This window comes from Microcebus murinus, chromosome 5 (assembly GCF_040939455.1).
Source record: "Microcebus murinus isolate Inina chromosome 5, M.murinus_Inina_mat1.0, whole genome shotgun sequence".
NCBI classification, from domain to species: domain Eukaryota; kingdom Metazoa; phylum Chordata; class Mammalia; order Primates; family Cheirogaleidae; genus Microcebus; species Microcebus murinus.
The window spans coordinates 6,811,095-6,834,487 of record NC_134108.1 but is presented as its reverse complement, the minus strand read 5'-3'; the positions used below and the strand labels follow the sequence as shown (position 1 = coordinate 6,834,487).

At 36.7% G+C, this 23,393-nt stretch overlaps 1 protein-coding gene across 5 annotated transcripts in view; it reads left to right on the top strand.

Annotated features, from left to right (window-relative positions):
- The window catches only part of MAP3K4 (mitogen-activated protein kinase kinase kinase 4), a 114,881-nt gene that overhangs the window by 47,987 nt on the left and 43,501 nt on the right, over positions 1-23,393 (top strand). For all 5 annotated transcript variants that reach the window (XR_012919240.1, XM_012759644.3, XM_012759641.3 and 2 more), the window contains exons 3-5: positions 3,862-5,225; positions 17,874-18,116; positions 20,360-20,506. Coding sequence is in view for 4 of the 5 variants with exons in the window: in XM_012759644.3 (XP_012615098.3) it covers positions 3,862-5,225; positions 17,874-18,116; positions 20,360-20,506 (1,754 nt within the window). In the remaining variant the exon portion in view is untranslated. The remainder of the gene's footprint in view (positions 1-3,861; positions 5,226-17,873; positions 18,117-20,359; positions 20,507-23,393) is intronic.

The window sequence follows — 23,393 nt, the reverse complement described above, 5'->3', positions numbered from 1 at the left end:
AAGTTCCTTAGTCATGTCAGAGTGGGTAAAGACAAATTATAAATGCTCGGGGAAATTACTATATCTAAGTCTATAGATTTTTTTCCCCAACGCCCTAAGGTTCTTCTCAGATCTCTCTTAATTGATAAGTCTCTTATGATTTTATAGAGGCCTACTTGATCTTCAATTGCTAGAAATCATTCTTGTGTTTACTCTCTCAATCATAAGTGTATTACTTTAAAAATTTAGCTACTGCTGCAATAGAATGATTGGTATTTTCTTTTTGCACAGTAGCTACACTGGAGTTTGTCTATTTTAAGTTTGAATTGCATCATTATTAAAATGAAGATGTATGAATTTCTATTTTGTATATTTTTTTCAAAAGCAACTTGGTTTTTGGGGAAAAAAATAGTTCTCTGTCCCATCTTATTCCTTTCCCAATTTCCTTTTCCTTACACATGCTGTAGGTGCAAATATTGAACCATTGCTTTATGTAAACACAACATTTCAAAAAACTGTGTGATACATTGTTTTGTATGCTATAAGGTAGGCTTAACAAGATGTGTATTTAACCTACAAAAATTAGTTTTTCTGGCTTGCTAAAATGAGATTATGTCTATACAGAAAAGTGGGATTATGGCGTTTTTCCTCTTAAGTCCTTTTAGTTGTTGGCATAAAGGTCTAGGCTGAAAATCTATATCTCTTAATATTTTCATGATTGCCCCCTGGTAAATATAGCATAGATTCGGACATAATATTTGTAGGCAGTCTTCTGGGGTTATTAAAATTAATCCTTTGTTTCCCTTAGGACCTTTAAATCATGAATTAGAACATGAAAAGTTATATAAGCAAAGCAGCATTTTCTTTTTTCATTGTTCACTATTACTTTCAGATTATAAATTGTATACAGACATTCTGTAGTCATATCAGTAATGCACCATATTAGTTTTATAAAGTACTTTTTAAATCCTAAACCCTAAGCTAATAAAATTGTTTTTTGTTACGTATTTTTTTCCTTTGACTCAAAACCTTTTATAATATTTGGATGCACATACTGGTTAATGCAGATTCTGTTCTAGGTCCTCATTGCCCCTCTTCTGTGTACTTTTCCTGGATGTTCTTAAGTACTATGGTCATATTAGATAATTATCTGTATATGCTAATGATTTCTAAATCAGTATCTCTGGATTTCTCTCATATGCTCAGCATCTATATTTTAGTTACCTACATACATCTCCACATGAATGTCCCATCGACACCTCAAATTCAGTGTATTAGAAACTCATTTTCTTTTCCTTCAGTCCTACACAGTGATACAATGTATGTATCATTTTGTATTTCTTAGGGACAAGGTGTAATGTGAATTGCTATCTTGAAAAATATAGTAGAGTTAAATTGGGAAGTATTTGTCATTTTTGCTTTCAAGATACCATTGGTTAGGCCGGGCGCTGTGGCTCACGCCTGTAATCCTAGCTCTTGGGAGGCCGAGGCGGGCGGATTGCTCAAGGTCAGGAGTTCAAAACCAGCCTGAGCAAGAGCGAGACCCCGTCTCTACTATAAATAGAAAGAAATTAATTGGCCAACTGATATATATATAAAAAATTAGCCGGGCATGGTGGCGCATGCCTGTAGTCCCAGCTACCTGGGAGGCTGAGGCAGAAGGATCACTCGAGCCCAGGAGTTTGAGGTTGCTGTGAGCTAGGCTGACGCCACGGCACTCACTCTAGCCCGGGCAACAAAGCGAGACTCTGTCTCAAAAAAAAAAAAAAGATACCATTGGTTAACAAAATAGAAATGAATGGTATATATGTGCTCCATTAATAAAGGTATAAAGAACACAGAGTTAAAGCAAAAAAGAAGCAAGAGCACTTTAAAGGGACGTTTTAGACAAATTTTTTTATAAATGAAGGTTGATAAATATTTATAGCTGGAAACAACAAAATTGTGAAGAAATTTTTTAAATGGGCTATATGAAAAGTTTTGAGGCATTTAGAATAATAGATTAGTATGACAGATAAAAATTCTGTTGTCAAAATGTTGCTAATTTAAAAAATAATAGCAACATTAGTTTCTATACTAAAACACAACAAAATCCCTATACACAGATTTGTTTATACTCCTTTTTGATGTTGGAGGATTGCTTGAGGCCAGGATTCGAGGCCAGCCTGAGCAAGAGGGAGACCCCTGTCTCTACAAAAAAATAAAAAAATTAGCTGGGTGTAGTATGTACACCTGTAGTCCCAACTACTGGGGAGGCTGAGGCAGGAGAATCATGTGAGCCCCAGGAATTTGAGTTTTGCAGTAAGCTATGAGGAGACCATTGCATTCTAGCCTGAGCAATAGAGCAAGACTCTTGTCTCAAAAAAAAAAATCCTTTTTGATGGATCATACAGTAAATTCAATATAAGGTAAAGTATGCTATAAATGCTCTTAGGGAAATTTGTTTAAAAATCCTTATTTTGAAACTAAGTTGGTTAGGAGGTAAATTGGTTTTAAGCAAATTCTTTGGTGCATTGATTTTGAATATATTAGTTTGTAACCTATGTAAATATACCCTATTCCATCAAATCTAAAGACATACTGTAATATGTTCTAAGGAAAAAAATGTTTGCAAGTATGTTCTTATACTTAGAATTTTTATTTAAAGAGCTCTTTTATATGTTTTGATACTTATAGATTTTTAAAAATCATTATACATATATATGAAGAAAAATCTAAATGAAATATATTACTGAAATTTTCTGAGCTTATTTATATCACTATTGACTATATATAACCTTCGAATTTCAGAGGTGTTACCATATGAAAAAATGTGTGTCCTAGATTCAGTGCAATAATGTATGTCTTGAGTGCAGGGGACAGATTGGGATGTGTTATAGGACATTGATATGTGAAGTGGAAGTGAAAGAGATCACCTAGGAAGAAGTAAAGTAAGACTAGATGAGATCTAAGAATGGGACTTTGAGAAACATTAACATTTTATGGAGTGAGCAAAATTCCAAGTAAGGGATTTGAAAAGGGGAGACTTAAGGAATTAATAAAAGAGAACCCAGAAACAGTTGTCTTTAGGAAGCAACAGAATGAAAGGATTTCAGTAAGGTATAGCTGGTTGATAGTGTTTAAAAGGCCATACAGGAAGCAAGATGTGTGTGTATTCATTTCTAAAGCTTGAAATTAAATTATAGAACTTTTGACAGTTGTTTGAAAGAAATGTGTGAGGTTTATCTTCTTTGCATTAATTGGATGATTTTATGTGCCAATATGACAGAGTAAGCAAATTATACTGAATTAGTCTGTGTCTCATTTGTGGCAAAGAAGAAATCAAGGAATGGGATAAACCACGGTCAATGTTTTTGCTTATCAGTTGTCTTTCCCTTTTTAATGAGAATAATCTTAAGGTACCTTAAGGATTCTTTTGTCAATCTACCTCATTTTACCAATGAGAAAAGTGACCCTGACAACATAAATGATTTGCTCTTAAGTTTACAGATGTAGTTAATGAAAAGGCCAGGAATTGGAAATGTTTTTGAATCCAGACTTTTCCCATGCTGTTTCTCCCTTCTTAAGTTAAAGGTGATTCCTTATGGAGATTTGATTAAATGATTTGATAACTACACTTAGTAGCATAGAGCTAGATTTAGGTTATTGTGAATATAAGAGAATATGGCAAGTATGTTATAACAAGGAAAATGAATAAAATATTTTTTAAAATTTAGAAATATGCATATATTTTGATTCTTTTAATTTTCAGCATATATGATTTTCTTCTTTCAATAGCAGCCTGAAAATGTGAGTATATGTGAACATCAGTTTAATTGAAAATACTGAGAGTAGCTTCATATTTTTAGAGTTATGTAATATTCTGTTTATTTTTTTTAATAGAAAAAATGAATGCACCAAATCAGCCTCCACATAAAGACACTGGAAAAGCAGTGGAGAATGTGGAAGAATACAGCTATAAGCATGAGAAAAAGATCCGAGCAACTCTTAGAACAACAGAGCGTGATCATAAAAAAAATGTACAGTGCTCATTCATGTTGGACTCAGTGGGTGGTTCTTTGCCAAAAAAATCAATTCCAGACGTGGATCTTAATAAGCCTTACCTCAGTCTTGGCTGTAGCAACGCTAAGCTTCCGGTATCTGTGCCCATGCCTATAGCCAGAACTGCTCGTCAGACTTCTAGGACTGATTGCCCAGCAGATCGTTTAAAGTTTTTTGAAACATTACGACTTTTGCTAAAGCTTACCTCAGTCTCAAAGAAGAAGGACAGGGAGCAAAGAGGACAAGAAAATACATCTGCTTTATGGTTTAACCGATCTAACGAACTGATCTGGTTAGAGCTACAAGCCTGGCATGCAGGACGGACCATTAATGACCAAGACCTCTTTTTATATACAGCCCGTCAGGCCATCCCAGATATTATCAATGAAATCCTTACTTTCAAAGTTAATTATGGGAACTTTGCTTTTGTTAGAAATGGAGCTAGTTTTAATGGTACTTCAGTAGAAGGGCAGTGCAAAGCCCCTCATGGAACACAGACTGTGGGTTACTCAACATATCATGAGCATCTCCAACGCCAGAGGGTCTCCTTTGAGCAGGTGAAACGGATAATGGAGCTGCTAGAACGCATAGAAGCACTTTATCCATCATTGCAGGCTCTTCAAAAGGACTATGAAAAATATGCTGCAAAAGACTTCCAGGACAGGGTGCAGGCACTCTGCTTGTGGTTAAACATCACAAAAGACTTAAATCAGAAATTGAGGATTATGGGCACTGTTTTGGGCATCAAGAATTTATCAGACATTGGCTGGCCAGTGTTTGAAATCCCTTCCCCTCGACCGTCCAAAGGTAATGAGCCGGAATATGAGGGTGATGACACAGAAGGAGAATTAAAGGAATTGGAAAGTAGTACGGATGAGAGTGAAGAAGAACAAATCTCTGATCCCAGGGTACCAAAAATCAGACAGCCCGTAGACAACAGTTTCGATGTCCAGTCTCAGGACTACATTTCCAAGAAGCTTGAGAGGCTTGAATCTGAGGATGATTCTGTTGGCTGGGGAGCACCAGACTGCAACACAGAAGCAGGCTTTAGTAGACATTGTCTGACTTCGATTTATAGACCATTTGTAGACAAAGCACTGAAGCAGATGGGGTTAAGAAAGTTAATTTTAAGACTTCACAAGCTAATGGATGGTTCCTTGCAAAGGGCACGTGTAGCATTGGTGAAGAATGATTGCCCAGTGGAGGTAGGTTACCAGTAGGCATTAGTATAATATTGTCCTTAGTTCTGTTATTTACTGTGAATTACACTTTATGCTGTGTTGATTATTAAGTACTTCATTTTCTAATATTTGAAGGTATAAATGGCAGTTATTATAAATTATAGATTTAAGCATTTCTATAAAGTGCTGTGACAAATGGGGAAATGGATCTATAAAAACCGTATGAAATTTAAGTTCAGGGTGGTATGTGTAGAGAGGAAGTTCAACCATATAAATACAGGATGGCGATGGACAGGCCATATATAAATAGGCAAGGAAGAAAGCCATGATCACAGATGACCATAAGCTGCAAATGAGTTGGTAAAAAAGTCAACATCATGCTCAGATAGTTTTTAATGAATATGGCATCCAAGGTCACGGGTATATTTCTTTCTCTATTCTTTGAAATCATTTATTCCCCTTTGAGTAGCGTGTCCAGTTTCGATCACTGTATTTTAAACAAATGTGAATTATAGAGAAATGTAAGGCTGATCAAAGGAAAAAAGTATGCACTACTTGACAAATTTTTAAGTGTTCAGTGTAGATGATAGAAATTTAAGAGAAGTCTTAGTTATTATCACATACATGTTTTGGTATGTAAAGGTTTTTGTTTTTTGTTTTTGTTTGTTTTTGGAGACAGAGTCTTGCTTTGTTGCCCAGGCTAGAGTGGGTGCCTTGGTGTCAGCCTAGCTCACGGCAACCTCAAACTCCTGGGTTCAAACAATCCTGCTGCCTCAGCCTTCTGAGTAGCTGGGACTACAGGCATGCGCCACCATGCCTGGCTAATTTTTTCTATATATATTAGTTGACCAATTAATTTCTTTCTATTTTTAGTAAAGACGGGGTCTCACTCTTGCTCAGGCTGGTTTCGAACTCCTGAGCTCAAGCAATCCGCCCACCTCGGCCTCCCAGAGTGCTAGGATTACAGGCGTGAGCCACCACGCCCGGCCTGTAAAGGTTTTTGTAAGAGGAACATGTCCACTAGAGGAAGTGGCTTGAAAACAGTGCAAATTTTTTTTGATAGCTTAAGAGCTCATATATTTCTTACTATAATATTAAGGGTGGTAAAACTAGAAAGAGGCATATTGTGGGATATTGTTCATGAGAGACCAAAATAGTACTGTACAAGCAATATTTACCTTCTGATGAGTTTGCATGCTCATCTGGCTAAAAGTAAAAGCATGCAGGTCTTTGAAATTCCTTACACCTGTGTTAGTGTGTGATTTTACATTGTAGTAGCTATATGCATACATCTGTACAATTGTCCCTCAGTCTCAGAGGGGTTTTGGTTCCAGGACCTCCCTCAGATACCATAATCCTCAGATGCTCAAGTCCCTAATATAAAAGGACGTAGTATTTACATATAACCTATGCACATCCTCCTGTATACTTTAAATCACCTCTAGATTACGAATATTACCTAATACAATGTAAATGCTATGTAAATGGTTGTTAAACTGTATGGTTTAGGAAATAATGACAAAAAAGTTTGCACATTCAGTACAGATTCAGGGTTTTGTCATGAATATTTTTGATCTCTGGTTGGTTGAACCCATGGATGTGGAACCCACAGATACAGAGATCTGGCTGTGTATACTTGTTGTTTTTATTTCTTTAACTTCAGTTTATTATACAGTCTGGCTTGCTTTAAAGTCAGAAATGATAAAACAGAAGGCATTTCTTAAAGATGGAAAACATCTAAAGAGAGCCTGAGTTTGCAAGATTTTTATTTTTTATTCCGATAGCCAGATCATGAATTCTTAGGAGGAAGGGGTCAAACACTCACATAAATACAGCAAGATGTTTACAAAATGAACCAATACTTTGTGGCTAGAGGTTAATGTAGTTTGAGTATAACTTTGATTAGAAATCTGGAAAATGAATTTGTATATGTCATTTTCTTTGAAAAATATTTTAACTTTGTGAATGATGCAAATGATTTTTTGACATCTTTTTGTTAGAGCAAATAAACTTTTTTCCTCTTAGTCTATAAATAACTATGATAACATTTTATTATAGTGCAGGGTTCAAAATCAGTAGAGCAAAACTGTAGATATGCAATAAGGATTTGTCTTATACTTCAGATGGTGAATTAACTTACTTTGGTCTAGGTTTCTGGCTAGAGTTTTTTGATTCCATCAAGGACACATGTGGGCAAGACAGAGTTGGGTTGAATTTTTATCATGAAGTGCTAGTTTTGAAGTAATACGAATGAAACAAAGCCCAGCAGTAGATTCATCCCTTGGTATCATGGGGGCATTGTTTCCAGGATCTGCACAAATACCAAAACCCTCAGATGCTCAAGTCCCTTGTGCAAAATGGTGTAGTATTTGTGAACAACGTACATGCATGGTCCTGTATGCTTTAAATCATCTCTAGATTACATATAATACCTAATACAATGTAAATGCTGGGCAAATTGTTGTTATACTATATTTTGTTTGTATTTTTAATTTTTTTTCAAATGTTTTCTATCGAGGTTGGTTGAATCCATGGAAACATATCCTGTGGATACTTAGGGTCTACTGTGTAACCTCATCTCTAATTCAGTGGTTCTCATAGGAGAGAAGAGTGCATGGGGTGAGGGCATGGGGGGCAGGGTGGGCACAGCAGGCTTCTGTAAACTTGTTTACATGCCTTTCCCAGATTGTCTCCCTTTCCCTTCCAAACTCTTTGGCAATTAACCAGTGCTACCAATGGGAATGGTGTTGCATCCCTTAGCTGTGCTATGATAAGAAAAGCTTGAGAATGAATGCCCTTAATTTAATTTTATTTTTTGAGACAGGGTCTCACTCTGTTGCCCAGGCTAGAATGCAGTGGCCTCATCATAGCTCACTGCAACCTCCAACTCCTGGGCTAAAGTGATCCTGCCTCAGCCTTCCAAGTAGCTGGGACTACAGGTGTGCACCACCATGCCCAACTAATTTTTCTACTTTTTGTAGAAATGGGATTTCTCTGCTTTGCCCAGGCTGGTCTCAAACTCCTGACCACAAGCAGTCCTCCCACTTGAGTCTTCCAAAGTGTTAGCATTATAGGTGTAAGTCACTGCACCCACCCTAGCCCTACATTTTATATTAGAATTCATATTGGAAAGGACAATCATATTATATTTACCCATAGTTTTGATTTCTCATCAAAGTTTTTTTGTCTTGACAAGTTGAGATTGAACTGAAGAAATTATCTTCTTAAAAAACCCCACGAATTCAAAGCTGGTAAAGTATATGAGTTAAACACTGTTTATTAGAATTGTCTATAGATTATTTGCTTTTCAAAAAAATGAACTACAGAAGCCCATGTTTTAAATTTTGGTTGATAAAATGTTAAATGTTTGAAAGAGTAACAGCTAAAATAGGAATTCTGTAGTGGAGGTTAATCCAAATTAACAAAAGATGAGGCTCTGAAATTATAATTAACTCAGTGGGAAAGTAAGATTTTATTTTTATTCCCATTTCAGGAACGTAATTTCTTTAAGGGGAGGCATATATATGTGTGTGTGTGTTTGAACATGTGTGTACTCCTCAGGTTTATTTTGTTTTAGTTGTTCTACTAAGTATGTTGGGGAAAGAGCCACAATTTTGAAGTCCCAGTATTTGGGATCTATTCCTTGCTATGGCTCTATTTTACCACATAACTTTGTAAATGACAGTCTTCCCAACTTTAGGTCTCTGCGTCTATAAAATGGGTATAAGAACACCTTTCTACCTACCTCACAGGGTTGTTGTGAGGCTTAAAAGATACTTGTATAAATGGTAAAATGCTGTACAAGTCAAATGTAAACTATTTTTTAAAGTTTTGTTGCATTTTTTCCCTTGAAGCTAACTGTAAATCAATATAGGTTAGACTATTCTTTTACTTTTAAAATGTATTCTACTTTTTAGTCTCTGCCAAATAATTATGCATTTCAAGGGCATATTTAGACGGTATAACTTTGTAAGTTTGAGGACTATTTTGTTTTTATTCTTAATTGTTGAAAACATCTGGACTGAGGAGTACCACAGATTATATATAATGCAAATCTTACATTTTGCACTGTTTTTATGGTTTCTTTGATAATAGAAATGAATATTATTGAAGGATTTTGTAGAAACTCCATTTTTACTTTCCTTATGAAATTTATATATTTTCAGAAGAAAAATAAAATGAATACTTATATTTTAATATATAAAAAACTTTTAACAGTCTTTCACTGCATGTCACTATACACGTTACCTCAAATACTAGGAATACTTTTTGCCTACTTTCTTGCTTTGTTTTAAAAAATTAGAAATGATCATGTAATTATTATAAGTTTAATAACCAATTAAATAGTGCTTGTCTTTGGATTTTAACAATAATTATACTAATTTTTCCTGTAAACACAAACTTTTATATTCAAAGTAGACAGCCCCATGCTATTTGGTATAACAAACTATTCTAGGCTTATATTGCATATCTGCTCCAGATTAAGAATCAGATATATTTTTAAGGAGCCCTGGTTCCTTTTATTGGTGTTCTAGGACGGCAGTCAGGGCATCAGCATTGTTCACTGCAACTGGAAATGGTCAGTCATTGCTTTAGTCCTCTTTAGCGGACAGAAGAAAACACACACACATAATGCATCACAAGTTCATACTCATACTTCCAATTCAAATTCAAGATTTAAGGTTTTTTACTTAATCTCCTCTTAACTTAATCTGTATTTCATCTCCTTTCTTGTATAGTGAGAATCTCAATTTTCAGTGATACTGGGTATTATAGCATTAGAATATCGGATACTGGCTATATTCTAGAACATACAACAATCTCAGAATAGCACCACCAACAATATGATTAGTGGAAAATTGTTCAAGTGTTTTTTTCCTCCATCTTTAGGGTATAAACATCTAGGGATGGAACATTACTACATTTTAAAGACTTTTGGAACATTTTTTCTCATGGTTATGCCGGTAACTAGATACGCAATTAGCTTCTCTTTTCCTTTTGGTTGTAGTTTAAAAATAACTACATTAAGATATAATTTACATACCATGAAACTTACCATTTTAAAGTGTTCAATTCAGTAGTTTTCCATATTTACAGTTGTGCAACGATTGCTACTGCAACCATCCTATTTAATTTTAGAATATTCTCCAGCATCCCTGACAGAAGCCCTGTACCCTTTAGCTATCACCTCCAAATCCATGTGTCCACTGTCCCCAACCCTAAACAACCACTGATCTACTTTATTTATGCCTCTTTATATTTGCCTACCCATAAAGATGGAGTCATATATAGTCTTTTGTGACTGGCTTCTTTCACTTGCATAATGTTTTCGGGGTTCATCCATGTTGTGGTGTGTATTAGTGCTTCATTCCTTTTTATGGCCAAATAATCCATTGTATGGCTATACTACATTTTATTTTTCCATTCATACATTTCTTAAAGCTTTTTGTATTTTAAAGTATTGGTTTTTAATTTATCTTTTTATAATAATTATGTAAATACTTGGTTTTGAAAGTAAATCTACTAAATAATGTATTTTCAAAGAAATCCAGCTTCTCTGATAGGGTTATTCTTTTTTAAAAATTTTATGTTTCATCCTTCCTTTTTTTAATTGCTTTCTTGTGTTATGCAGTTTTGTTTATTTATTTACTTTTAGTATTTAAGATGGGCTCATTTCCTCCAGCGGTATCTTTATATATTAATATCTTTACATAATACCCTTATTGCCCCTCCCCCATGTTTTAGTTGTTATGTTGATTCCCAGCTTTGAAAATTATCCTTTTTTCCCTCATGTTTTCATCTGAAATAATTTTCTGTTACTTCCAGTGAAATGCTAAGGCATTTTCTATGTCCACCTCTTTCTCCCCAGATTTTGATAGTTGTGGTATATCTATATCGTCATTTCATATAGCTATGTTGACAGTACTTCTCCCTAGGGCTGCCATTTAGTCTTAGTTCTGCAGGGATATGTGTGTGTAGATAAATAGAATGTGTGTGTAGATAGATGGGTTGATAGAAATTTATATAGAGATATAGATGGAGTATTTGGATTTTGCTTTAAGGCTCATCTTTAATTCTTACATCCCAGTCTCGAGTCATTTTGGTTGTGTGACACTTGTTCCCTAGTAGATTCCTCAGTAAGGGCTCATGAGAACAGTGTTTCTTGAGATCTTGGATGTTTCTAACAGTTTGCAATATTTATACTTGAAAGTCCCTTTGGCTGGCCATAAAAATTTTTGGCTTATATTTTCTTTCCATGAATAAACTTACTATTCATTATCTTTTGGCATAAAGCATTGAGGTTGAAAAGTTGATGACGGTATTTTTTTTTTTTTTTACTTAGCCTTAGTTTGTTTGCTGAATACCTAAAGGATTTTTTTTTTCTTTTTCTTTAAACTGTACTAGTTTAACTGGGTATTGGTTTTTTCAGTTTGATACTGTTGAATACATGGTGTACACTTTCAGTACATAGTTTAAGAGTTTTTGATTTTTCTCAGTTTTTTAAGTCTCAAGTGAGTTTCTTCCAGTTTTAAACTTTTTATTTCATTGATTTGGTTTTCTTTGGGAACCACTACTTATGTATTTTGGATCTACTTTGCCTGTCTTCTCTTTCACTTCATATCACATCTTTTTTTTTTTCTTCGTTTCCTTCGATTTATAAAATTTTCCTCATTTTGACCTCATTTCTATGAAGGCATTATCCTGACGATCTGCTCTTAATGTTCCTTCCATTTTTGTTTTGTTTTATTTTGTTTTTTGAGACAGTCTTGCTCTGTTGCCAGGGCTAGAGTGCTGTGGCATCAGCCTAAATCACACAGCAACCTCAAACCCCTGCCCTCAAACAAGCCTCCCACCTTGGCCTCCCAGAGTGCTAGGATTACAGACATGAGCCACCACACCCAACCTGTCTGTTTTTGGCTTTTGAAATGATTTAAAATTTAAAAAGTCATTTTCCGAGTTCTATCAGTTTTCGGATTCTAATTTGTGCCGTTCTTTTATATTTTCTATTATCTTCTTTTAGCTCATTTCAGAAATTGGGCTACAGTTCTTGTCTACTTAGTGGACATATTTTTCTGGCATGCTTTCATGGTCTGGAGGGTTGCTCTGCTCCTTTTTCTCTCTTTGCTTATAATAACCCTTCTGTTGCTTATTTTTGAACATGATATCATGAACTTTCAGGAGAGAAGGAGTTAGGAATGTGTTTAGGGTGGCAGCTTTGAGCTCCCTCTCCTGCAGTGCCAAACAGTGTGCTTTGCTGTTTGAGATCTCTTGACTATTCCTCTCGCCCTTTTCTGGGTCTCCTCTCCTGTTTACTTCTGTTGTCCTTTATTGGTCAGTTGGATTTCACTCCAACAATTTTTTTTCTTGGTGTGAAGGTTTGTCCTGGAATGGAATTTTGGGTGCTAGTTTTAAGAGTTCATGGGGCCTAAACCACTCTAGCCCCTACAGAATTTATTGCCGACCCCTTGACTTCACTCAAGAATTTGTGCCAGAATCCTGCTAATTTCACTGAGGTTCTCAGATAGACACAGTGAGCTTTCTGTTGCACACTCATTGGTGACTTTGGAATTTGCTCTTTTAGGCCCATCAGACACCCTGTTAATTCCTTCTGCTTTCCTTACAGACATGCAGATACTGCATGGGCTTGGAATTGTTCATTGTTTTTCCCCCACTTTTGCTATGTTGGGGTTCATGGAGATACCTGTCCCCTAGTTTTATTGTAGAAGTGTCTAAGAGCCTTCCACTGCCACCCCAGGAGACAACCTGAAGTCACAGGGCAAGCCTGGCTTGGAGCCAGGCAGGCTTGCCACTTACTGGGACCCTTCTCTGGGCTTCAGCTTTCCCAGGGGCTAATAACACCTGTTATGAGAATCCAGTGACCTTATAAAAGCAACCAGGTAACAATTACTGAGCTCCAGCCATGAGCCAGGCACCATGGAACCACTAGGTTCTACCGTTAACATCCACATCAGACAGGTAGGAAACTGAGGCTTGGGCACACAACCAGGAGGAAGGTGCTAGAGCCCAGGTAATGAATCTGAATTTCCCTGACTCCCAAATGCGTCGCACATTGTTGGTGTGCACTAAGTAGCAGCAGGGTCCTGCTAGTTACTCTATTTGTGTGAGGGGTGGGGAGGGAAATTGAAATCCTGCTGCCGTCACTGTCTTCCCAGAATTCTTATTAGTTTGACATGTACTAAATTACCAATATTTGATTATTTTTAACTGACTAAAATGGGAATTTTGGATGGTCTAACCTAATATATAGCTCTATGTTTAGGTTTTAATACATTTGGAATCTTTTTCCAAATATATATGCTCAACATGTATTTCTGTATTTAAGTTAATACTTTGGTTTCCCATAACAGGCAAGAATTTCTAAAATAGCTGCATAATTTAAAAAATGATTACTTGTGACAGTGTAAGATATCCTTTAATTGCTGGTGACATTCATTAGATAATCTGTTATTCTCCAACTTCTTAAACTGCTGCCTACTTTGGTTTTTTTTTTTTTTTTTTACACTAAATTATCATAGATGATTGGGTATGGTTCTCTGTTCTGTCATTCTGTTTATTAGTGTGCTAGCACTTTTCTATTTTAAACAGAGTAGGTTTATTAGGTAAGGTTTGGTATCTTGTAGGGCAATTCTCCCCATTCATTCTGTCTTTTCAGAAGTTTCTGGGCTGTTTTAATTTTTGTACATTACTCTCTTCCACATGGACTTCATTATGGATTTGTTAAATCCACACAAAATGACATTGGAATTATGATTATAATTACATTTCATTGTCTTGTTTAGGATCTTTAAGATAGAGAGCACCCCCCCCCATGATTAGAAGAGACACAGATGGAAATATTTTATTACTTATAGGTTGTCAGGAGGTACAGGACATTCCTGGAGGCCACACATACAGAGGTCGGAGAGCACAGGCAGGGGAGAGAGGGATCTGTGGACCATCACTTCTGTTGGGTGTGGGGTGTTGTCTAAACATGTTTCCCATGGGGAGGTTTATTTGGTGAGTCTAAAGCAAGTGGGCATGAATTCCAGGAGGTCACACTGTGCCTGAGAAGTAGTCACTGCAGCATGTCTGCACAGTGCCTGTGGGTGTGAGGGTCAGGGGCCAGGCAGTAGGCTGTGTGATTGTCTCATGTGGACGTGGTCACCAGGATTAAGTTGTATAAGGCAGATATCTGGATTTACCACACTGAGGAACTGGGAGATGGTGTAGAACTACAAACTGTGTCAGGGGTGACTAAACCCTGTTTCTGGTATGAGAAACATATATTGAGTAATGAGGCAACATAAAATTGTAAGAATCGCTACACATTTTTATTAATGTCCTTATATTATCAAGTCTTCCTGGTTTGGCTGAATTGATGAGGGCATTTACACCATCTTTAATCCTGTACTCCTCACTGGAACGAAATAATAACAGATGTGCCTTTCCTACACCACAGTGCCACTGTCCCCGCTCTGTTGAAATAATTTGGAGTTTAGGATCCAGGTTCTTTCCTTATAGTATGCTTTTAAAATTTGTTTTAAATATTCCATTCTAGAACTTGAGTTATAGTCCATAACCAAATTATCATCCTAGAGTTTTATCTAACTATATGGGTTGGGTATTCCTTATCTGCACTGTTTGGGGCTAGAAGTATTTCCAATTTCAGATTTTAGAATATTTGCAGAATACATACCAGTTGAGCATTCCAAATCTGTCGTCTTGGCACTCAAAAAGTTTTGGATTTGGAGCATTTTGGATTTCACATTTTCGGATTAGGGATGCTCGATCTGTTAAGTTTTGTTAGATTTATGGCTTGTCACTTCCTTTGATATTTTTCTTCCCCTGTTTTGAGATCTTTATTCTAATCCAATTTTCATTGGACTAGATTCTATCATACTTCCTTGAGTGGTTTTTTAGAGAAGGTAAACAAATTGTACTTTGAGTTCTTCCCTGATCAGAGAGGTTTGGTTTCGTTTTCTTCATGTTAGTGATAACTTGAATATGCCAAAAGCTTTCTTTGTCTTTTCGTTTTCCCTTATGGAACTCCTTTTAGTCTTATGTTAGACTGTCTAAATCTGACTTCCATATCTCTTACTTTTTACTTAAAATTTCATTCCTTTTTCCTTGTGCTTTGAGTTAGAGTAGTAATTTCTGCAGTTAATTTATAAATTATTAATTCAGTTTTTGCCAATATCTATTCTATTTTCATTGTTTTTATTGAATTTATTTCAAAAAAATCTTAATTTATCTTTTTCCAGAGGACTTTAATGAGATCTTACATTAGGGTATTTTTATGGTTTCCTCTGTTTCCTATGTTCAATCAGTATTAATCGAAGCCAGCTGTTCTGGTTTTTCACCTTGGTCTTCTCTTTAGGAAACTGCTGTTTCCTCTTAAGTGCTGGGTTTTTTCATGTCTGTTCCTCTCTGTCTGGACTTGTACTGACTTACCATGTTCCACCAACAGGAGTGAGTTTCCTCAGCACCTCTGTAGGTCTGGCTGTGGGATCCCCCAGGTGGAGTGGTCTTGCAGCTCTTGAGCGGTAGCGATTGTTCTTCTGTTCTGCCTGTAGCAGATAAGTTAGCAGGCTAGGACTGTAGAGAATGCCAAAAGAAGTCTTTAGAATTTTATCATAGAGAGTTTACTGAGTTTGATAGAGCTTTAAATAAACATTTTTTTTCTGATGTCATTATACTAGGGGAAAAAAGCATTTATAGTGCCTAAAGTCTTTATATAGATATGCCTTAACCCTGACCATATGTATCATAATTAATCATTTAAAAAATTATGTGTCTATTTTAGAAATTCTTCCTGTTAGGGAAACCCAAGTATGTACTAATTTAAATGCAGAAATACATGTTGAACATAAAAGTACAGGCTAATTTTGTTTTCCTAGGTGCTATGCAGATTACTAAGTAGAAATTACTCAGTGTTCCCAAATTTATATTTTAATGGTTATATGCTAACATTTTATTTGGTTGATGTCAGGTTATAATAGATTAAATGTCTACATTTTAAGGAGTAGAGGACATTTTTTCCTTTCAAGCATTTATTTGGAAATTTTATGCTATCTAAGAAAACAATCTTTATTTTTATCGTTAAATGTATCTGTTATGCCAAATATTTTTTTTTTTTTAAAGCATCCACTTTTAAAACTGTAGAGCTTGTCAGTTTCTCACTAAAATAATTGCTGTTGTCATTAAGGAGTACAATAACATCTGAGAACTAAGAATTTATTAACAAGATTGATCTGGTCATATGTTCCATTCTTTCCTGTTAGATTGTAAATAGCCAGAGAAGAAGCGATACTAACACTTTTGTAGGAGTATTTACCTGTTAATTTGTTCAGCATTTATTATGTGGCAGGTACTCTGAGATAAGTGTTGGAAATCCATAGTTAATTAGAGATAGTCTTCTTTTTCATGGAGCCGATGGTCTAATAGGTTAATCAAATAGATAAAATAACACATTAGAGTAAAGCATTGTCAGTACAACTGAGGAAGTATTTATTTACAAGGCACAAATATTGTGAGAAGGGGAGAGATTAAATGCATATCTGAGGCAATCACGGAAGACTGTAGATGAGGGTGGCATCTGAGCTTCTTCCTAATGAGAGTAAGAGTTCACCAGGGACAGGGCATTGTCAGCAGATTATAACCTCCAATAATAAAAGGTATTAATTTATGCAGAAGCACAAAGGCATGAAAGAGGTGTATGGGTAAAGATGAAGGAGTGGTGGTAGGAGATAAGGATCAGGATCTCCATGGAGACCAGGCCATTAGGCTAAGTAAACATGCCTAATGCTTAGGGCTGCTAGTGGAGCCATGTGTTTTAAATTAGAAGAAGGGTTGAGACAACCCTTAGAATAAAATCACTTTGGGGGTTATTGTGAGGTCAGTGGATTGAAATGTTGGAATTGGAAAAGCAGTTAAAAAGCCAGTGTGAATTAAGGCAGTTAGGGTATAGAGGAGAAGGTAGGTTTGAGGAGTATTTAAAAATAGGACTAGTACACTTGTTAAATGTCTGCATATATATTTCAGCGGAAGAGAAGTGTGGAAGACTGTGTGAAATGTGATTAACACAGGGACAGGGAACCATCCTGAAGAAGGTAATAGCTATAAAAAATAGTTCAGTCCACAGCTGAGGTTCTTTGAATTCAGATATTGGGTCCTCTGAAAGTTGTAGATGTGTGGGTTTGCCCAAATCTGACAAGATGTGGTTGCTTGCATTTGCTGTAAAGTCATGGTCTAGTGAGAGAGACAGGCATGTTAACAGTAGTAATTTTACAAATGTTATATGTAGTATGTTTTTAAAAGCACTTTTTCCATATGTATACAGTATTCTATTCTTTATTTTTAAAAGAAGTGCAATGATTACTCCATGATTTAAATGAAGAAACCACACCTGAGAGACTACTCATTGCTTCCACATCAGAAATTAACTGACTTGAAGCTGGGTTTTCTGATTTTGGGACCTTGATTTTTGTCTTATTAAGCCACACTGTCTGTATAATGAAAGTCAAAATGAACTCAAGGTTTAGAGTTGCTTTAGTTGATATGCTGTGTGTGTGTGTGTGTGGGGGGGTGAGATTAAAATAGTTTGTAACCATGACCATAGGATACTGTCCTGTGTGCTCTTTTAATCTTTACCTGTTGAATTTTTTTTTATAGTTTTCTGAATTTCCAGATCCCATGTGGGGTTCAGATTATGTGCAGTTGTCCAGGACACCGCCTTCCTCTGAGCAGAAATGCAGCCCTGTGTCGTGGGAAGAGCTGAAGGCCATGGACTTACCCTCATTCGAACCTGCCTTCTTAGTCCTCTGTCGAGTCCTTCTGAACGTTATACATGAGTGTCTGAAATTGAGATTGGAGCAGAGACCTGCTGGAGAACCATCTCTCTTGAGTATTAAGCAGGTTTGCTTCAAAGACTGTTTATAATATTTAGCAGTTATTATATTCTACAGGCTTATCATTTTTGAGGGTTGTTGCAAATAGTGGGAAATGAGTATAAATGATTTTAAGCTGTACTTTTTTAGGATAATTTAAACTGTTCTTTACATGTCATCCTCACAGATACGATTATGGTTGAAGTTTTCTACCATCCATTTCCTTGTTCTAAAAGGATATAAAAATATGGTGATGATATGTCCCTCTACATTATTTATATCAGTCTTTGAAGACTGGAAATTTAAAATTATATTAATAAAAGGGTTTAAGTTCCTTAAATTTCTTTTTTTGTTTTATTTAAGGTACATGTAAGTAGATAAATGTCTTTAGAGTATGCAGAGGGGAGACGTTTGGACTTAAGCAATGGTATCATTTAAACAGTAATGACAACTTCTGATTTACTAGTAGTTGTTTGTTTTGGATGGGATCTTATGGGAGTTTGATATTCCAGGGGTGGGAGAAGAATGGCTGGAAGCAGTGGTATCTCGCAGAGTGAGTACTGAAGAGGGGCTATATTTATCCTTTGTGATGTTAACTTATTGACATCCACTGTATAAATGAAAAAATTTCAGATCTTGTCCCCCAAAAAAGAAAGGCAGATGTGTTTTTCATGGACTATGCAGGTGTATCCCCCAGAGCCTGCTTGGCTCTATGAATGGCAGGACTGAACATAGGCAAGCAGTGGAGACTGAGGAGAGACGGGTGAATGCAGGTCACACAGCAGCAAAACAGGATCCGTGTGTGTTTGCTCAGTAGGTACAGACTAGGTCACCGTGGAGGTCAGTCGGAGATGGCCTCTGCCTCTCACTGCCTTCCGTTCAGCGTGCACCCAGCACTGACCACATACGCTCTCCTCCTCACCGTCTTGTTTCTGGTGAGAAAAGCCTTGCTTTTAACTTGTCCCCATATCACAGTGGTTATCTATGAACTCATTTCCTCACAAAACAGATGCTTCAGAAATACAACCTGGTAAAACAAGATGGATATTACCTTTTGCTGATGGGGCTATTGTGAGGATTAAATAGTAATATATGTTAAAAACACTTCAAAAAATAGAAAAGAATACTTAGATTAATAAAGCATCACTAGACTAAAAGAGACTAGAAATCTTGATTAAAATGCACTCAAAGTTTAGTTATAAGCACATAAGTGACATCTTTAATATAGAAATTATATAATTTGAACAGAATACTTTTTACTGAGTTTATAGCTATTAGCTCTCTTATTGTGGATAATTACTTTTAAAACATTTATGGGAAAGACTTCTGTCTATAAAAATCCATGTTTATTTTCAAAAATTCAAAAAGTACAGGAAATGATACAAAAGAAAATAAAAATCACCCAATTATGCTGCCACTCAGATAACTACTATAACATCTGGTATATTTCCATCCATTTGTTTTTCCTGCACCTACATACTGTTTTTCCTGCACATATATACATATATAAGTAAGTTTGCATGTATGTGTATGATTTTTCCCCACTTTCTTTAAATATTTTTCAAACACAAGAATTTAAATGGCTGCAATAGTGTTCTACTGTCTAGGTACATCATAATTTATTCCCCATAGTCTTAAATAATTTTGTGATAAATATGTTTGTACATAAGGCCTAGTCTACATCTCTGATTGCTTCTAGGGTATAAGACATAACAGTAAGTGAGTGAGTCATACATTTTTAGATTCTAGAAAGTTTGTACCAGTTTACTTTCCCATTAGCAGCAGTGGAGGTTTGGCCAGTATATATGGAAACGAGAGTAACTGTGTGATCTCATACCATGGTCCCTGCTGACTCCACCTTGAAGGGGTCATGTCCCAGCCTTTTGGTAATGGAAAGGACTTTCCTGGTTGTCTCACTTCAGCCGCCTTCCCTTTTTGATATGTTGCTTACCAGGCCTGTATATTGCAAATTTTCCCATCATTTTGCTTAGTTTTTTCCTTGACTTCCATCTAAGCATTAGGTTAATCTTAGGTTTGTTTGCTTGTTTCTACTATTGTGAGAGTTTTTTGATGGTAGACTAGGCCACATCAGCATAAGTAAACTATGCTAAATTATTGCAAATGCCATCCTGCTGTGATATTAAATACTTTTGTTTTCATTATTTTGTTTTCTTTCTAAGTTTTTTGAGGATTTAAGTGGAGAGGTGTGAAACTGACCAGTAATCTGATCAGGATGTATAACTGATGGAGTCTGTGTCTGTTCTTTTGCAGCTGGTGAGAGAGTGTAAAGAGGTCCTGAAAGGTGGCCTTCTGATGAAACAGTACTACCTATACATGCTGCAGGAAGTTCTAGATGACTTGGAGAAGACTGACTGCAACATTGATGCTTTTGAAGAAGATCTGCATAAAATGCTGATGGTCAGGAACAGGGGGGAGGAATTCTTTATAAGTGTGTGTGTGTGTGTGTGTGTGTGTGTGTGTGTGTTTGGTGATCATGCACCTGAGTCTTTGCATCTGGTATTAGATTATACTTGTTCTTCCTAAATCCATTCTAAAAATTCTCAATGGTTTTTAAGTTGGAATTTTTGACGAATGTTAACCTACTTCATTTGCTAATTGAAGGATAGTTTATCTTATAGTAGAATGGCCCCAGAAATGGAATCAAAATCTGATCCTATTTTATTGAACCATCTCTGTCATCAGCCATTTTCATGATACCTGGAATGTGCTAGGGCTCTTGCAGGGCTCTGGGAATAGTGAGGCATGACAGGAAACTCACAGCCTAGTAGGGACTGGGCTTGGTGGATACTTCTGCCCCCGAGTGCTAAGTGCTAGGGGAGAAGTGTGCTGAGCTGAGTACCTGAACGGGCCTGGCACAGCCAGGAGGTGCTTACCACGAGGAAGCCGAATCGTAAAGAGGAGTTAAGGGTTAGTCAAGGAAACTGGCACATTCGAGGCCTTGTAAATAGTTTGATTTGGCAGGAGTAGACCTATTTTTATTTCTTCCTGAAAGGAGAGCCCTCCTCCCCCTCCTTGTCTTACATGCATCGCATTTGCCCTCTGCTTCTAACCGCTGTACTGTTGTGCGTGTTCTTCTTTCCTGTTAATGTCCCTCCTTATCTGCCCATTTAAGACTCACTTTCTTTTTTTGTTTTTCTCTAGAAAGCTTAATCTGACAGTTTTAACCTTTAGCCTACATTTATCTGTACTTTCTTTGAACTTTTTTAGCAGTTATAATTAGAACTAATAATTTAAGATTTAAACAGAGGCTCTGTTCTCAGGTTTCCCTAATTTACACTGAAAGCTTTATGAGCCAGGGGCTATAACTGGAAATTCTTTTGTTGTCCATAATGTCTGGTATTGTGTTAACGTATTGTAAGTACATGTTAGTTCTATTAGGATCTGTGCACAGTTGACTACATAATGTGGCAGGTTAAGGAAATAATATAGAAAGGTGCATGCTTGTGGGCATATTGTTTTGGGGTGCTTTCATTCTTTGTTTTTTTTTTTTTTTTGAGACAGAGTCTCGCTTTCTTGCCCAGGCTAGAGTGAGTGCCGTGGCGTCAGCCTCGCTCACAGCAACCTCAGACTCCTGGGCTCAAGCAATCCTCCTGCCTCAGCCTCCCGAGTAGCTGGGACTACAGGCACGAGCCACCATGCCCGGCTGATTTTTATATTATATATATTAGTTGACGAATTAATTTCTTTCTATTTTTATGGTAGAGACGGGGTCTCGCTCAGGCTGGTTTTGAACTCCTGACCTTGAGCAATCCGCCCACCTCGGCCTCCCAGAGTGCTAGGATTACAGGCGTGAGCCACCACGCCCGGCCTGGGTGCTTTCATTCTTGCTTAACATTCACTGTGTCCTGCCTCAAGATGTGTACAGTACCTTCATATACCTGCCTCACTTTCTAGGCTAGAAGAAAAGGGGAAAAGAACCTTGCCAGCTAAGTCCAAACTGTTCTCTGAGAACAGTACGAGCTTTCCTAGAAGCCTCACCTTGGAGATTTTCCTCCACCTTTTGACCAGACTTGTTGCCTGGCCTCATTAATGTTATGGAAACTGGGAATTCAAATATTGAGCTTTCCAGCCTCTATAGTATTAATATTATTGAAGTAGAGAAGGAAAAATGTGGCTTGGAATGGGACTTATCATACCTGGCATATTATGAGAAATAGTTTTAATGAGTTTGAAATTATTTTCTAATTGTTTGGGGAAAATACAAAAAAGACCAGAGTGTGTAAATGGTTGCATTTTGAAATACTATATATTTGTTATGTCAAAAAAAGTCTTTATTATTGAAAAGTTATGGTAAAAAGCAATGAGCAAATCATTTTTTTTCTCTCTTTCTATGGATGATTAAACCAGAAGTTTAAAAAGACAAAATGTTCTGTCATTCGGGAGGAGCAGGATGAGGTGCATCAGGCAGGTGAACTGCCTTCCCGGACAGCCAGTTTCCATGCCCTTGGTGTACCTGTGCTATGGTGGAAACCTAGGTTAAGTGAATCACCAGCATTCCCAGCTGGTTAGTCTTAGAAATGCTTAGAGTTTAGTTTTGGCTTTGCTATCAATTGTCTGCATGAGGCATAATCTCTAATCTCACAGATGAAAATACTAGAAATTATCACTGGTTTTAAATTTTTCCCTGGTATATGCTAGAAGGATCAGAGCAGGGGGCATGTTTTGAGAACTGGGAAGCCCAAACAAAATCGGTGTTTCTATTAGGAAGGAAGAAGAGACTGACTATTGGATAGGCAAACATACTGTGTTTACCACAACATCATTCCCTTGAAACTCGCCAAAAACAGCAAAGAAAAAAAAATTCCACGTTCAGAACAGGAGGAAATTGGCCATGGTATCAATTCCTTCACCATTTCCAAAAATAAAAAAGACTGTTAGAATTATTCACCTTGAAATGTAGACTAAAATGAGGGTGAACACAAGCTCTAAATACTTTTCCACCTTAGACCTGGAGGGCCCATCCAGGGGTTAATTAGAACCATGATATGAATAGCCGTGAGAGAAGCAGAGCATGTCCCTGTGGAGATGCTGTTGCTCACTGATGGTCTGGACGACAGAGGGAGCATCAGTAGAGACCCTACTGCCTGCAACGTAACCTGTCAGCCGAATGGGAGCTCTGCTAGAACGGGGAGGGAAAGCAGTGATTAGCAAGGTATGATGCAGGAGGTCTGTGACTTAGGGGGCTTTACTGTGTGTTACGTTACCCATTGTACTTGAGAAGCTGAGGTGCTTAGATATACAGGACAAAAGAAATAAAGAAAATAACGTGTAGAGTGTTTGAGGT